The sequence below is a fragment of the Cotesia typhae genome, unplaced genomic scaffold, assembly GCF_013202065.1.
Source record: "Cotesia typhae breed Kobodo isofemale line unplaced genomic scaffold, CoteBio_Ctyphae contig_48, whole genome shotgun sequence".
NCBI lineage: Eukaryota > Metazoa > Arthropoda > Insecta > Hymenoptera > Braconidae > Cotesia > Cotesia typhae.
Genome location: NW_027423756.1, coordinates 4996743 through 5013399, shown reverse-complemented (window position 1 = coordinate 5013399; position 16657 = coordinate 4996743). Strand labels below are relative to the sequence as shown.

At 28.9% G+C, this 16657-nt stretch overlaps 2 protein-coding genes across 5 annotated transcripts; one reads left to right on the top strand and one right to left on the bottom strand.

The window, feature by feature from the left end:
- Positions 1 to 176: 176 nt before the first annotated feature.
- On the bottom strand, positions 177 to 3560 carry LOC141529989 (uncharacterized). The gene is made up of 5 exons (XM_074246810.1): positions 3307 to 3560; positions 2525 to 3230; positions 2112 to 2246; positions 1740 to 2051; positions 177 to 1658 (listed from the first exon to the last, which is right to left on the bottom strand). The coding sequence occupies exons 2-5, from the start codon at positions 2826 to 2828 to the stop codon at positions 337 to 339; spliced, it is 2073 nt and encodes a 690-aa protein (XP_074102911.1). The 5' UTR covers positions 2829 to 3230; positions 3307 to 3560; the 3' UTR covers positions 177 to 336.
- Positions 3561 to 4104: 544 nt separating this feature from the next.
- On the top strand, positions 4105 to 16192 carry L(3)mbt (lethal (3) malignant brain tumor). 4 transcript variants are annotated; one of them, XM_074246801.1, is made up of 18 exons: positions 4105 to 4178; positions 6263 to 6503; positions 6633 to 6996; positions 7079 to 7360; positions 7442 to 8071; positions 8183 to 8232; positions 9260 to 9425; positions 9493 to 9667; positions 9760 to 10000; positions 10091 to 10289; positions 10352 to 10572; positions 10843 to 11074; positions 11153 to 11342; positions 11413 to 11534; positions 11613 to 11985; positions 12060 to 12158; positions 15451 to 15751; positions 15842 to 16192. In XM_074246801.1, the coding sequence occupies exons 1-18, from the start codon at positions 4156 to 4158 to the stop codon at positions 15965 to 15967; spliced, it is 4035 nt and encodes a 1344-aa protein (XP_074102902.1). In that variant the 5' UTR covers positions 4105 to 4155; the 3' UTR covers positions 15968 to 16192. The 4 variants fall into 4 exon arrangements, with proteins under 4 accessions (XP_074102902.1, XP_074102899.1, XP_074102900.1 ...); XM_074246799.1 differs by lacking the exon at positions 4105 to 4178 and adding exons at positions 4767 to 5133; positions 5206 to 5771 and having other exon boundaries at positions 7442 to 8232; XM_074246798.1 differs by having other exon boundaries at positions 7442 to 8232.
- The last annotated feature ends 465 nt before the right edge of the window (positions 16193 to 16657 follow it).

The following is a 16657-nucleotide window of genomic DNA, read 5'->3' as shown; positions in this document are numbered from 1 at the left end:
TTTCGTACTACTACATAGTTTCTGTGCGCAAACCCAGACACACCTATTTTACATATAACTCAAGTTACAATGTACATATAGAAAATTATAGGGCTAAATTACACAAGTAAGAAATAAAGAAATTTATTTCATAAATTTTTATAGATACTATATTATTTTCTATAAAAATTAAATTTACATTTAATTAGGTTTTGTCGTTGTGATGTATCACACGTTGATAATTACAATAATATTATTCATTCTATATTTTATTAATGAATTTATTTAACAATTTATTTATTAAAATATTTAATAAGTCTGGATTAATATACAAACAACATTACATGAATATTAATTTTACAAAGAACGGTTATAATTAACGTATAATCTTAATGATACAGGCAAAGGTAATTGAGATATTTTTTTTTTCATATGAGAAGATAATGATTCGATATCGACGTTATAACCACAAACTCGTGGATGTGGCCGGTTCTCGCGGGAATTTTCATCATTATTTTCAGTGTCATTAACCTTTGACCGCTTTGATAACGATGGATGACTCTCAGCACTATTCAAATGATCGGAGATTCCCCATTTGTTATTTTTCTGCTGATGTCGCGATTTCATTGAATGTAAGCAGCATTCCATTGAATCATCACCGTTATTGTCGATACCGTTACTAACGTCCAATATTTCTTGATAGCCAGATGTATTCGAATTAGCTTCATTGTTATCAACAGTAGTAGTTCTAATATTATTGGTTGACGTTGACGGGTTCAGTACGGAAGATTTAGTACCATCTACAACTTGGAAATTCTCATCAGTCGATTCTTGTTGTTCCTTATCGACATCCATTGTTTCTTCGTCACCCTGACTATCACTATTTATTTGAGAGTTTGAATAACACAGCAATGAATCTAATGACTCCTTTGCGGATGTGAAGAGAACATCATTTGAATTTTCTTGGCTATTGTCATTATTTGAGCATCCCTGTGATAAATACTGACTAGTAGACGGTTGAAAAGCATTTTCCGATAATTCCTGATCTTTGGTTTTATTATTATCGTCGTTATTAATGGTACTCTTATCTAAGTTGAAGATATTCAATATACTTTTTTTGGGTGAGACATTTTTTAATACCCTGAATGAAGTTACTTGTTCTATTTCATCATCATCATCATCATCATCATCATTACCTTCATCTTCATCTTCTTCTTCTTCTTCTTCTTCATTCGGCTCACTTTCTAAGCGAGAAGGTTCAAGACAGAAAAATAATCTTGTTTTTCTATTTCGGCGATGACGAATTTTCGAACTTCTATCTTTGTTATTGACATCGTTATCATTATTATCATCATCATCATCATCATCATCATCATCATTATTATTATCTAGATTATCCTCATCATCGTTACTATCGATACTATCATCATCCTCATCGTCATAGTCATCATTTAATGTAATGTAAGGAGAGTTATCGGACGATTCATCGTATAACGGCATGACATATCTCGGCAATGTAGTTTGAGCGGTGATAGGATAAGCATTTGGTCTTGTTCTATTGAGTCCTGTGATAGGATAGTTAACTTCTAATTCTGGGTGTTCAGCCCAGATAATTTTACGAAGCTGACACCGAATTTCACATCGACACAACTCTTGCAGTGATAGAGGCTCGGAAAAAGCTGCATTGGATTAAAACAAATATTTATATTTATTTATTTAAAAACACTTCTAGATTATTGTCTTACAATCAATATACTTACGTAATAAAAGAGAACTATCGCGGCAATCATTGACTTTATCAGTAGTGTTATCATGATCATCACTACTATTATTATAATTACAGTTAGATGAAGGCATGATTAGAGGCGCAAATAAAACAGGTAACATGACTTTATGTTTCCAACTATTTGTATCAACTCTTTCGATACGGAGTAAGTGGTCCTTGTATGGCATCACCAAAATTCCGCCAATTTTAACGAATTGTTTAATGAACGCCTCATGAGATTCAGGACAAGCGGCACCACAATATACTCTATCGTATTTTCGGGTACATTCCAATTTTAAGCAGTTTCCTGTACGGGTAGATTTTTTAAAAATGAAAATTTAAATAAATTTAATTAAATTATATTTACCTTGTATGAATACAGGTTCGCAAAAATCAAACTCATCAAGAGCCAATGATTTTTGTTTAAATTCTTCCAATTTTTTGTATGCATATTCCATACAATCACTATTTAATTCAATCCCATGATTAGTACCATGACGACCTGTAACAAAAATCATTACATCAAATAAAAAGTTCAAAAGTTTGACACAATGAATTATGACACTGAAATTAGGAGACATTTGACAATTTTTTGATTTTTTTTTTTAAAATAAGCTTGATCTAGAAAATTATTTTCGAAAAATGGCATTTATAGTTTTTTAAAGCTTCTAAAAATATAATTTTTAAAACAACTTTTTCTTGTTATAATTTATTTGCTGAAAAATTTTAAAAATCATCAGAAGTCTCTTAATTTCAATATCACAATAAATTAATATTTACTTAGAATCAATCCTGCCATTGTACTCAAATACCCAGTTCCTGATCCTATGTTGAGAAAACTTAATCCTGGCTCCAGTGATAAGCCTTCCATAACTTTAGTGTATATACACGGTGCAGATAAATGAACATTTTCCATTTTCCATGATAAATCTTTATAAGCTTCACTTCTGTGATCTGGCAGTACATAATCACCTCTATCAACAGCCCGGAAAATTCGTTCGACTCTTTTTGTTTTAATGTGCCCTAAAATTTTGAGAATGTCCACCAGATCTTCATTATTTTCACCGCTCGTTACATTTCCCATTTTTACTTCAAAATAATTATATGTATCTTGATGATTTACAGCTATAGCTTTAAAATAAATCAAACGATGTATTATTTACCAGCAACTGCTTTTAACAATCATTAAACAATTTTGTTTAAAAAAATAAAAATTGCGTCTTTAATGATACTATCACAACACGTAACAATAACACATTATTAATTTTGCAAAAAAAAAAAAAAGATATATTTTTAGTGTGACGTGGGTAAATGACTTTCTCTGTATAAGAAGTTGTTCGCAAATGTAGGTATGTGTACGTGTAGCGTATATTTATCTACATTCTCTTCATATTATTGCGCACAACACAAATCTTGACACAAGCCATAATATAAACAAATGTGGATATGAAGACGAATTCAGTAATGACAGTTCTCTCCATTTAACCTTTAAAATAAAAAATAATATAAAACAAATCTATATTTACAGACGATTATTAAAAAAAAAATTTTTCATGTATTACCCGTCATATCAGCTCAGGACTTCAGAATCGAATTGCGCGAAATAAGCGCCAGAAAAGATTAAACGAATATAAATAATTATACAAATGATAAAGCGTGTTACACGTTCACTTACACATAAACTTTTACAAAGTATACTAAACAGCTGTATATTTAATAACAAATGTTAATTCATCTTTTTTAATTGTTTCTATCAAGTGACATAAACAAGAAATCATAATAATAACAGGCTCTTATTTTTTTTGTGATAATATACACACACTTTGATTTATTTACTAGAGTGTAAGAGTGTATCCAACACATTTATATCCAATTTATTTTTTTATTTTTTTACCTTGGACTTTGTAAGTTAGCGCCATCTATTTGGAAAGTTTTTTTTCTTTTTTTTTTTTGCAAACGAGTCGTACTGCCCAATTTGTCCGACATAGCTTCATCAATAAAAAATCAAAATACCCGCGTAACTGGATATTGTTTAAATTTTAATATATTACAGTTTGATTATTAAAGGGTATATATTTATTTTCACATTGACAGTACTTGAGTATTGCTTCGCTGATAATCATTACTGTAGTTGCAATTTTACACTGTACTAAAATACTCGAGTTCTTGAATTCAGAAATGTAAGATTTTATTTTTGCATTGTTTTATTTTATTTTTTTATAATGTAAATTCGGCTTTAATTTTAACTTATAAAAGTACTTTCATGGGGGTGCAATGAATTTGTGTGTGTGTGTGTAAATATCTATACCTATAATGATCAACTGACGCATGCGCATTGATAATTTTGTATTAATCACACAACTTAGTAATTTGGTGTATATGCGTGTCGGTATGTACAATAGTTACATACGATGGCGACTGAAAACTTCAAAATGTGAGTATTTTATTATTTAAATAATTATTTTTGACATTGTAAAACAATATTGGGCAAATATTACAATTAAACTTATAGAACTATAGATTTATTTTTATTAATTGCCATTTAACATTTTTCCTTTTCTGCGTCAGATATAATTGTATAATGGCATAGCGCGAAATACAACATACCAAGTACGTTATACTATTTTTTTAATAGAAAATAAATTGTAATAATATTATATATCAATATTCTTCCAGAAAAGCTATCCAGTAAATTATTTAAACTTTTTAAATATTTTCACGAAGAGTATGCAACAGTTTTAATGGTCGAATTTGGAAAATTAAAAAAAAAAACATCTCTAGATTTTCTGTACAATTGTCTCGTGAATAAATATGTAATATTTATGATTTTCATAATACAATGAGACAATTTTTTTGCTGATATTTTACAAAATGAAAAACAAACATTTTTTTAAAATAATCAAGTATTAGGTGATTTTTAATTAATTTATTAGTACAAAATTTTATAACTACAATAATGTTTTTTTTTTAGGATGAAAATTCACGCGGTTGCACGTGTGAGTGAATCTAACTATATTGTATGCCCGTGTGATGTACACACAAGCGTTGCACCATTGCTAATATAAAACTTTTCGTATAGAAGAAAAAGATTTCTCTGCAGTTCTCAAATTTTGTAGAAAATATTTATTATTAATATTCAACTAAGACGACATATCTAAAATTTTGTTTTGAAAGTCAAAATTGATCTCACGCTAGACATCGATCAATAATTTTTATTGGTTATTTTGTAGTGTCTTGTTACTAATGAGATCAGCATTGTTTTTTTTTATAATGAGAGGCGCTAATCAGATTATTTTATTATAATAAGATGAAATTGTTGACATAACTAGGGTTCGTTTATGTTGAGCAAGTTTATTTTGACGGATAAAAATAACAACGTGATACATAAGGTCATTTTAAAAAATTACTGGTTACCAAGTGCTTGCAAAACATTTTCTTAATTAAAATTTTAAAATTTTCAGGTGTTAATTTTTAGTTTTATTAAAGAAATTTTATCATGTTCGCAACTAAAGTTTTAGCAATTGCTATTTCTTTTTTCGAGACAGCATTTAAAGTGGTGAAGGAATAAATATAGAAGCAGTTCAATAATGAAAATTATATTTAAATTTTAGTAGTGATAAACCATCACCAGAGTGAGCTCAGTTAGCTTCACATATGAATACACAGAAATGTATATCTATATATACTCAAATGTAGTGGCACCTAGTGAAGGAAAAAATAATTTTATAGACAAAAATTAATTATTACATATACCTATACATACTTACAATATGTAAATGCAGATCAGTCGTTTTTAATAAAATGAAAAAATAAGTGATATTTTATTAGCAATATAAAAACAATTAAGTGCAAAGTAATGAAGTAAAATATGAGAATTTGTAAAATTACTCTTTTAATTAAATTTTTTCATCTAATATTTCACACAAGTACTTTAGTAATGTGAATAACACAAGTTTAGTGTTTAAATACAAACTTGGAAAGAAAAAAATTATATATAGATATAAAAGAATATTGTCCCTAATCAGAGGTGAGAACTTGCAAGATGATAATTGTTTAATTTAATATCGATAATAATGTCATGAGTATGAGTTTTTTTAACATTTGAAGTTTACTTCAATCATATATTTATATAGAAAAATTCGTTAAGATAAAGAGAGTGGGAGAAAGGAAAATAAGAGTACGTGATTTCGATTATCTAAATTTATTGGTTTATTATATGAACATTTTTATGGATTAACCAATCTAATTTTTTAATTCATCAGTTTAAGCTTAATTTACATTTCAATCGTTATTTTTTTCTTTATCATTATTATTACTATGTCCGAACATGAAGTAATAGGACAAGTAAAATTTTAATTACAAAAATATATTTGTCAATAATCGCGCCTTTTTTTTTTTTTTTAGATAAATTGTAGATTAATGGAATTTATTTTAAATTTGACTACTGTGCATGGTAATTTAAAAAAATCGTTATTTGTTTTTGAATAAAGTTTAACTCAAATTGACATTTTTGAACAGAATGGAAGAAACGATTCACGTTGACGGGATTTCGAACTTGGAGATAGTTCAACAGCGGGTATCGGCAGCTAATGAGAATGATTCAACAACAGCGGCAGCTCACGTTGTGCCATTAGTATACATTCAGCCTAACAAGGTTCAACATACAAGTCCTCTGAATCAGCAGATATCAACCTCCGCTTTACAGATAGTAAACTCGTCAACTTCTACTGCAGCGATTATCAATCCTATTAATGCTCCGGTAAATATATTTCAAATGCTTGGGGTTTTATTAGTATATACAAAAATAATTTGCTATATTTTTCCACTATGCTTTATTAGTTAGAAAACTGTAATAATTACAAAGAAATTTTTTTGTTTTATTTGATAGATTACTGCTCAAAATAAAGTATTTATACAAGGCCCACATACCATTAGTTTATCAAGTAAACAACATTATGTAATAAGGCAACCTATAACAGCTAGTGTTGTAACAACAGTCCCAACTTCTGCTCAAGTACAAAAGCACATATTAGTGAGAAAGCCTGCACACATTTTACCGTTGAATAAAACACCTTCGCCACCGCCACAGCCGTCATCACTACCGCCAGTTTCACCAACTAATCAGATAAATAATCTTCAAAGTGGAAAGCATAATAATTTAACATATATTAACACATATGACAAACCCATTAAGCCTCGGATGGATTTTTCAATGCCCATACCAACAGTCGCAGCGACAACAGCAGTCACTGGTAAATTATATCAGGCAATAACGAGTTTTTTTTTCACATGGAATTGAATTTAATGTATTTTTTTCTCTTGTTTACTTATTAGGAACTGTATCAACTAATCAGACAGTTGTTCCTAAATCTAAAGTGGTTATTTCACCGGTACAAACAGCAGGTCAAACGTCAACAACAGTGTCAGGATCACCAGTGAAAAATGTTTCGAATTTTTTATTACCAGTAAATGTACCACCACCAGGTCTTACTGAGTCTTCGAAGCAAAATGTATTCAATCTTAAAGTGACAAACGGCAAATTGAATAATAGCGTTGAGATTACTACAACCAGTAACAGTAACTGTAATAGCAATACTGGCAAAGGAGCTATAGCAGGTAAGTTATATTTACAACGAATATGAAGAAATATTTATTTTATTTTTTAAAATTGACATTGTTTTTTTTTTTTTTTCTCAGTATTGCGAGAGTCTTCCAAGTCATCATCATCAAATAATCCTCCGCCTCTTCATCCAATTACCAAAATAAATTTACTGAACAAAAATGCCGGTATTAGCTTAAATTCATCTGCACCACCATCACCATCAACAGATGGAATAAAAATCACGGAAAATCCAGATTCAGCTGTTATTACTCCAATACCTAATAATAATGATAACAGTGGTAATAAAAATGATAACTATTCTGAAAAACGAAAAAAAACTGTTAGCAATATTTTATCACGAGGTCCAGTAGCAGTTCCTGAAAAAAGGCCAAAAAAGCAAAACCTTTCGAAGACAAGAGAGTGCCCAGAAGACAATGAATTGTATGACCAATTGGATATTCCACAGTTGCTAGGAAAAAATTCACGGGATAAAAAGTCAAGTCAGAATGATGATGAGATAACGCTGATAAAAGTTATCCCAAGTCAAACAGGAAAATCCAATAAAAATATCAACAATAAGAGTGATCGTAGTTCAACAGAAATTAACTCGGTGGATGATGACATCAAAATTGAAATGATTAAATCTTCAAGCAATGTTAACTCAAGTTTGATGAACGGTGATAAACAAAACATTAAGTCCAACAACCATGCTGAAGAAGTTAATGGTAATACTGCTCAATATCATAATAACAATAACAACAATAATAATACTAACAATCATAATAATAATAATCATCGTCATCCTCACAACGATCAAAATTTTGACGTCAACAAAGCTCTGGAATGGAAAGACGGTGTAGGAAGCTTACCTGGAAGTACGCTCAAGGTAATTAATATCTATTTTTAGTTATCTATTTTGGAAAAGTTCTTTTTAATTTTATATTGTTGTATAATTGTAACCTGTTACTTTACAAAATGTGTAGCAATAATATTCCATATCGTGTGCCTAATGCAAAAAGGGCATATAGCTACAGGTTAGTAGGGATTCATGCTAAAAGGGCGCATAAAAAAATTTTTTTTTGTTTAAAATCACTCAAAACACTAAGATTTGTAAAAAAAATTTCGAGTATCTTAAAGCTAAAAGGGCGTAACTCAAGACATACGTCCTTTTAGCTTTTAGAAAAGTAGTGCCTAAAGCTAAAAGGGTGCATAAAAAAAATTAAAATTTTTATAAAAAATTTTGATAAATAGCTTCACAAGACATAAAATAAAAAAATAGATTTTTTAATTATCTACTTCGTAGCAGAGCGTTTTTTTCGGAATTCTCATTTGATTAAAAGAAAAACATAAAACTGTAATAGCTTTATAATCATAAGTCCAACAAGGACAGTAGACTAATAGAACCGTTTCTTACAGTGAGTACGACGCGAGAAAAAGAGAGAGTCGGCTGTTAAGTACTTGAACAATATTGAAAAAATAATAGTTTTAAACTATTTTTATACAATCAATGGGTAAATAAATAAATTAATCGAAAACTAAAGGGATTAAAATAATTTTCAAATGAAAATAAATTAATACAATCACGCATATTTTGTAATTTTTTAAAAATATTTTTAATTGTAATTTTAAAAGATTGTATGTATAGTTAGAATACTCCTTTTTGACTTTACCGTTTTTTTTTTATTTTTAGGCTAAAAATAAGCATTTTAATGAATTGTTTAGAAAAAAAAATTTATAGGCCCTTTTAGCTTCAGTAAATCAACGCTTCATTTTTAGGCGAAGAATATGTCTACCAATCGATTGGTGAAAAAAAAAAAATTATGCGCCCTTTTACCTTTTGGCACGCGATATAATATTCGATAATTATATATAAATACAAATATAAATATAAATACCACCTGCATCTCGCGCAGTTTTGCATAAACGAGTTTGGGCTAATGGAAGTCGTCGATAATGACAATTCAAAGCAAGATAAACACAACAACATTGGTGATAAAGAGAATGTGTGTTTATCACCACGAAATTCATTTAAACCAACATCAGCGATCACTATTACGTCGACTACCACGGAAAAGAAAAGTACGTATTAAAAAATAATTCCATTAACTATAGATTCATTTTATTTATTGTAAATTAATATTGATAGATGAAGAAAAAAAAAGTCGTAACGCTGTATCAAGTGACACCTTGTACTGTTGCGAAAATTGCGGTTGTTATGGACTGGCTGCTGAATTTGATAGTCCAATATCATGTAGTCCAGCCTGCTCGACAGCTATTGAAGATAAAAAACAATTGCAGTTACGTCGAGAAAAGGACGCTAGGTTTGTTTTTTTGAAAATTTATATTTTGATTATTTTAAATATTATTTTCTGTTCGATTAAGAGTAATATATTTTCTCAATTTCGGTTTTTAGGGAATCAAAAATCAAACGAAAAAAAAAAAAATTACTTCAAGAAAAACTAACGAAAACTCAACAGTTAGAACAAGAACATGACGAGTCAGAGCAAAAAGATGGTAAAAAAGAACAGATTGAAATTAAAAGTGACCCTTCGCGATTAACACCAAAAGTAGAATCTGATGATGACACATCTATTAATAATTTAGATGAAACAAGTAGGCAAAGCGGCGGTAATGAAGTTGCAACAGAACCTAAGGTAAATAATTAAATATTTTAGTGTATATACAGTATACATGTATGGAGAATGTTTATTTATTTTTTTTTTTTTTTTTTTAATATTTCGTAGTATCCGTGGCAAACGGGGAAATTCGGTTTCTCATGGGCTAAATATTTAGAGTATACGAAAGCCAAACCAGCGCCATTAAAACTGTTTAAAGATCCGTTTCCCTATGGTAAAAATTTGTTTAAAGTTGGAATGAAATTGGAAGGAATAGATCCTGAACACCCATCACGTTACTGTGTTTTAACAGTATTTGAAGTAGTTGGTAAGTTGTATTAATATTATCAACAATGAAGCATATGTTTTAATAAAAATTCATTTTCTCAGGTTATCGAATACGTTTACACTTTGATGGATATCCTGAAAATTTTGACTTTTGGGTAAATTCTGACAGCATCGATATTTTTCCGGTCGGCTGGTCCGAAAAACATGGACATCGATTAAATCCACCGAAAGGCTATGTTCCGAGCAATTTTAATTGGAACGCTTATCTCAAAACCTGTAAAGCAACTCCAGCACCCAAAGTAGCTTTTTCAAATCATAAAAGTGTAAGTTCTGGTAAAGACATGTAAATTTACACTGATGGAAAGTTTTCTTAGTATTTAAGAAGACTTCTTTATATTTAAGAAATCATTTCTTAGTATTTAAAAAACATTTCTTAGGATTTAAAAAATATTTCTTAATTACTAAGAAATATTTTTTAAATACTAAGAAATGATTTCTTAATTATAAAAAAGTCTTCTTAAATACTAAGAAATCTTTCTATTAGTGTATTAACTTAAAAATATATTAATTAAATTATTATTTTCCAAAAACAGACGACATTTGCACCAGTTGGATTCCGCGTTGGAATGAAGCTAGAAGCAGTAGACAGAAAACATTCGCCTTCAGTCTGCGTAGCAAGCATAGCCGGTGTAATGGACTCACGAATCCTAGTGCACTTTGATTCCTGGGATGAGGTTTATGACTATTGGGCTTACCCTAATTCACCTTATATTCATCCCGTAGGATGGTGTCATCATAATGGACACAGTCTTACACCTCCAAACAGTAAGACATTTATCATTTATTATTGCTGTTTCACATATGTGAATTAATATCAACTAAAACTTGTCATTATTATTTCAGATTATAAAGACTCTAAATCATTTACCTGGGACGCATATTTACGGGAAACACGCTCTGTTGCGGCACCTTCTAGAGCTTTCAAACAAAGAGCCCCACTAGGCTTTAAGCGAGGAATGAAATTAGAAGCAGTGGATAGACGCGTTCCACAATTAATTCGAGTGGCAACGATTGAAGATGTGAAAGATCACATGTAAGTGTTTTCTTTAGTTCAGTTCATTTAAAAGTGTGATTCTAGTAATTAATCGTTGTAATCTTAACAGGATTAAAATTCGATTTGATGGCTGGTCAGAAGTCTATTCTTACTGGATTGACGATGATTCTCCTGACATCCATCCAATGACTTGGTGTTCAAAAACTGGACATCCATTGGAACCACCTTTGAGTAAGTTATATTATTAATCAATAACATACATTTTTCATATGTTATATTTTTAGTTTAAAAATATATTTTTCTATTTAGCTCCAGAATTATTAAATGAACGAACTGAATGTGGTACTCCTGGTTGTCGAGGCGTTGGTCACGTTAAAGGACCTAAATTCGCTACTCATAATTCGGCTTCAGGCTGTCCTTACTCTCCTCAAAACTTACATAAGATAAGATTGGTATCTGATCGTCTCAATGTTAAACATGAGATTTGCGATTATGATGAAGATTCATCATCACCGATATCTTATGATTTTATACTAAAAAGTGAAAAATCAGAAAAAGTCAGAACGAGTGCTGACCGATCGGGTAAACACTCACCAATAAATCAGTACAAACCATTGAAGTTGGAAAAAGATATTAAACCTGAGGACTATGAATCTGACCACCGCCAAGAAACATCAGAAAGGTTTGTTGTTGTTAATTATAATTTTATAATTTTATTTAACACAATTAATATTTTTCTTTTACATCATCCTTTAGGTCCAAAAAATTTTCAAAGCACAATTACAATAACAGTGATGCTGGACAATCTGATGAAGATGATGTAGCACCACCACCTCTGAAAAAACGTCGTAAAAAGTATGAAAAAAAAATTGATTTTTTTTTAATTAATTATTTATTTATTTAATTTATATAATTAAGAGAATAAGCAAAATTTTGTGACCAGTACACAGTAAAAAATTTTACGTCATTGCGTCAAAAAATTTTGTGTTAAATATTTAACACTTCCATTAGTAAACTTATTAGTAAACATAGAAAAGTGTTAAATTAACACAAAAAAGTGTTAAAGATTTAACATAAAAATTTTTAACACAACATTTTTTGACGCATTGACGCAAAATTTTTTACTGTGTGTATTTATATGATAAAATGAGTTTTTATGGTTAAATTTGGTATCATTGGAAAAGTCTTGACTTGAATTTGTACCTTTTCAAGGTTTCGTATCATTCTTACCAATAGTCAATTTATTATGATAAGTATCGAGGCTGCATTCGAAAATGCTCTATCTCTAAATACATAATTAAGAAATGACTTTGTATCTCGTGAATTATTGACATTTTTAAAGATATAAGCTCATCTCGATGTTACACTCATCAAGACCTTTCATTTAAGTACCCACATCAATTTTTCATATATTTATATATATTAGGGTGGGTCAAAAAAATCGAATAATTTATTTTTGATTTTATACTCTGAAAAATAGGTTCGTAGACACCTAAAAAGAATTCTCTCCAAGTATAAGCTCTTAATTATAACGGGAAGGTCCTCCGCTTTGCGGGTTTCTATTTTTTTCGAATAATCAGATAAAAAAATTTATATCTCGCTTCCAACTGCTTGGAAAAATATTCCGTGGCATAGATTTTGTGAGAAATTGAATGCTTTACAAAAAAGGTCTCTTATGACTTTTTCAAAAACTCAACCGATTAAAAGATATTCATAGTTGAAGTTTGGCTATTTTAAGGAAAATATTCGTTTTTATTATGAATTTTATAAGTCGATGAAAAAAATTATTTTGGATTGCGGAACTCATGATTTTGTAGGAAATTTACTGCTCTACAAAAATGGTCTCTTATGATTTTTTGATTAAGTGAAGCCGTTACGAGATATTCATCGTCAAACATTAACGAATATCAATATTTCCAGTTTTTGATCAATAATTCGATAAATTTTAATTTAAACTATGAGTTTCAGGAAAATTTACATAAATTTGAGTTTCGATCGATAAAGAAATGTTATAATAAGTTAGATAAAGAATTATTGGAATTATCATTGATTTTCCTTGGAGAAATGCCTCAAGAAAAGATTTCTTTCAAACGTCCTGGTGCTGTTCATCATGCTAGATGGATGGCTAAGGCCATTTATAGTTTGAAAATGTATCTATTCAGAGATGAATTCAAACTCTCTCAGAAAGAATTGCATGGTCTTCGTCATTTCTGTATTTTTATAGTCACATTGTATTTAAAAGCTTGGTTTTCATCAACTTCTGCAACAACTGCTGCTTATCATGACTTGCAGTTTATGAAAAATTTATTGGAGTACAAACATATCAATCCTTTGATTTCTTCAGCTACGTGTGAAAAAATGATTTCGCACTTATGGTATTTGAGCGATGAACTTGCCATTTTATCACTGTTTGACGATGGCGTTCCATTAGAAGTAAAAAAAGTATTGTTGAAGCTGTTAATACTCGTGAAGGTACAGATTCTAAAGCTAAAAGATTTGTAATTGCTAAAAAGATTTGAATTCATTGGCGCAGAGAACTCTGAGTGACTTTGTGTCTAAAAAGTCATTAAATCTTTTCAAAATCTTCGATCTACCGTATGACTTTCTTGATGTCGATGTTGAATTATGGCCTACTAATGAGAGTTATCTCGAAAATAAAGAATACTTTCAACAACTAAAAGTTGTCAATGATTCAGCAGAGCGAGCTGTTGCATTAGTCAGTGAATATAATCAATGCTTGACAAAAAATGAAGAACAATTCCAGTACTTATTGCAAGTTGTCAAAGAACATCAAAAACATTCCCAAATTGTAATAAAAGAAATTATTTATAGTAATAGCGTACTGTTATGTTAAAAATATAGACAATTATATTGCAATTGATAATTCAATAAAAAATTTATCTATAAAAAAGTTAAATACTGGTTGTTTCTTACTTGATTCAATACTTTTCATATTAAATTTGACAAAGAAATATGTCATTCACTTCAAATTAAACTAATCATTGGCTATATGTCGAAAAAAATGCTCTAATTTCTTGTTTTAATGCAATCAAACAAGCTCAAGACTGAAAACAATATTAAAAAAATTGTTTATAACATTTCTTTATCGATCGAAACTCAAATTTATGTAAATTTTCCTGAAACTCATAGTTTAAATTAAAATTTATCGAATTATTGATCAAAAACTGGAAATATTGATATTCGTTAATGTTTGACGATGAATATCTCGTAACGGCTTCACTTAATCAAAAAATCATAAGAGACCATTTTTGTAGAGCAGTAAATTTCCTACAAAATCATGAGTTCCGCAATCCAAAATAATTTTTTTTCATCGACTTATAAAATTCATAATAAAAACGAATATTTTCCTTAAAATAGCCAAACTTCAACTATGAATATCTTTTAATCGGTTGAGTTTTTGAAAAAGTCATAAGAGACCTTTTTTGTAAAGCATTCAATTTCTCACAAAATCTATGCCACGGAATATTTTTCCAAGCAGTTGGAAGCGAGATATAAATTTTTTTATCTGATTATTCGAAAAAATTAGAAACCCGCAAAGCGGAGGACCTTCCCGTTATAATTAAGAGCTTATACTTGGAGAGAATTCTTTTTAGGTGTCTACGAACCTATTTTTCAGAGTATAAAGTCAAAAATAAATTATTCGATTTTTTTGACCCACCCTAATATATATTATATATATGTATATATGAAAAATATATCAAAATGCATGTGGGTATTCAAATGAAAGCTTTTGATGAGTGTAACATCAGGATTAGCTTATATCTTTAAAAACATCAATAGTTAAAAAAGTACAGTGCAATTTAACAAAAGTCATTATTTAATAAAGCAAAATTTTATTTATTTATAGTTCACAAGTCACGGCAGTCACATTGTGACTGCAAAGCTGCTAGTTATTTATTTATTAATTTATTTATATATACCATACGCCGATCGGCATTATACATCAAAATTAATATAGTAAACAAGAGAAAATTTATATGAGAATTATTATTCTCATATAATTTTTCTCAGTCTCTGTCTCTATACTTTGTATTCTATTAAATACAATATTGAATCAATTATAGTATGCAATTAAGTCTGGATATAAATTATGACCAACTTTTTCTAAATGGTTCAATTTTTTTAGGCGTCAAGTTTCAGAAGAACCAAATTTTTCTTTACCCCTTACGGATACAACTGGAAACTTATACGGAACTAATAATATTCCGGACAAGCAACTTTGCACTGAAATTCATCAATCAGTGTTTAACCCTGGATACAATCCTTTACCTGATGCTCCTCATATATGGGCCAAACATAGTAATGCTTTAAATCGAGTAGTTGCTAAGCAAAATACCAATCCTAGAAGATGGTCCAATGAAGAAGTAATTAAATTTATTTCAAATGTTCCAAATTGCAAAGAAGTTGGGAGTATTTTCCGTAAACATGTAAGATACTTTAAAATAATTATGTCATCAATTAGTAATTATTTATAAAATGACCATAATAATAATAATTTTCTGTTTTTTATATTGCAGAGTATCGATGGAGAAGCATTTTTAATGTTAACGCAAGAAGATCTCGTTTCACTTTTAGGTTTACGATTGGGTCCAGCTATAAAATTATACAACAGTATTGTGTTATTGCGACGAAAAGCTACGTGAAGAAAAGAATGTTTACAAAATTTTTTAAATTCTTATGAGCTTTCAACACGTCATTATTAAAATTTATGTATTGCTGTTTAATCAATTAATTAAGTTTACGTAACTCACGTTGTGATTATCATTCACATTTTATTATTATTATTATTATTATTATTATTATTTTTATTGTAACTGTATAAATGTACATATTTATATAAATATATTCATATAATATATAGATTTTAATTAGATGTAAAAAAGTGTCGCATAGCATAATAAAAATTTGTTCAATATATAAAACTGTTCATTATTTTATGTGAATCAATTTAGTAGATGCTAATTAATTTAAAAAATTTTTTTAACAAATAAATTATGGCAAAAAAAAAAATAAGAACAAAAAATTGACATCTAGAAAATTGAAAAAGGAAAAAATGCAATTTTTCAGAAATAATTTTTCGGAGCAAATTTATTTATTAAAAAAAATTATAATAGTCACAGCTAACTTTAATGTCATAATTATATGAAAATAAAGTTAGCTGACATCTAAAAATTTTTAGTATTTTTTTTTATTGAAAATATTATTAAAAAAAAAAAAAAAAATAAAAAAATTTAGAATGTCGGCTAACTTTAAGTGACATTAAAGTTAACTGTCATTTGATAATTTTTTAATTTTCTTTAACAAAAAAATTTGTTCTAAAAATTATATGAAAA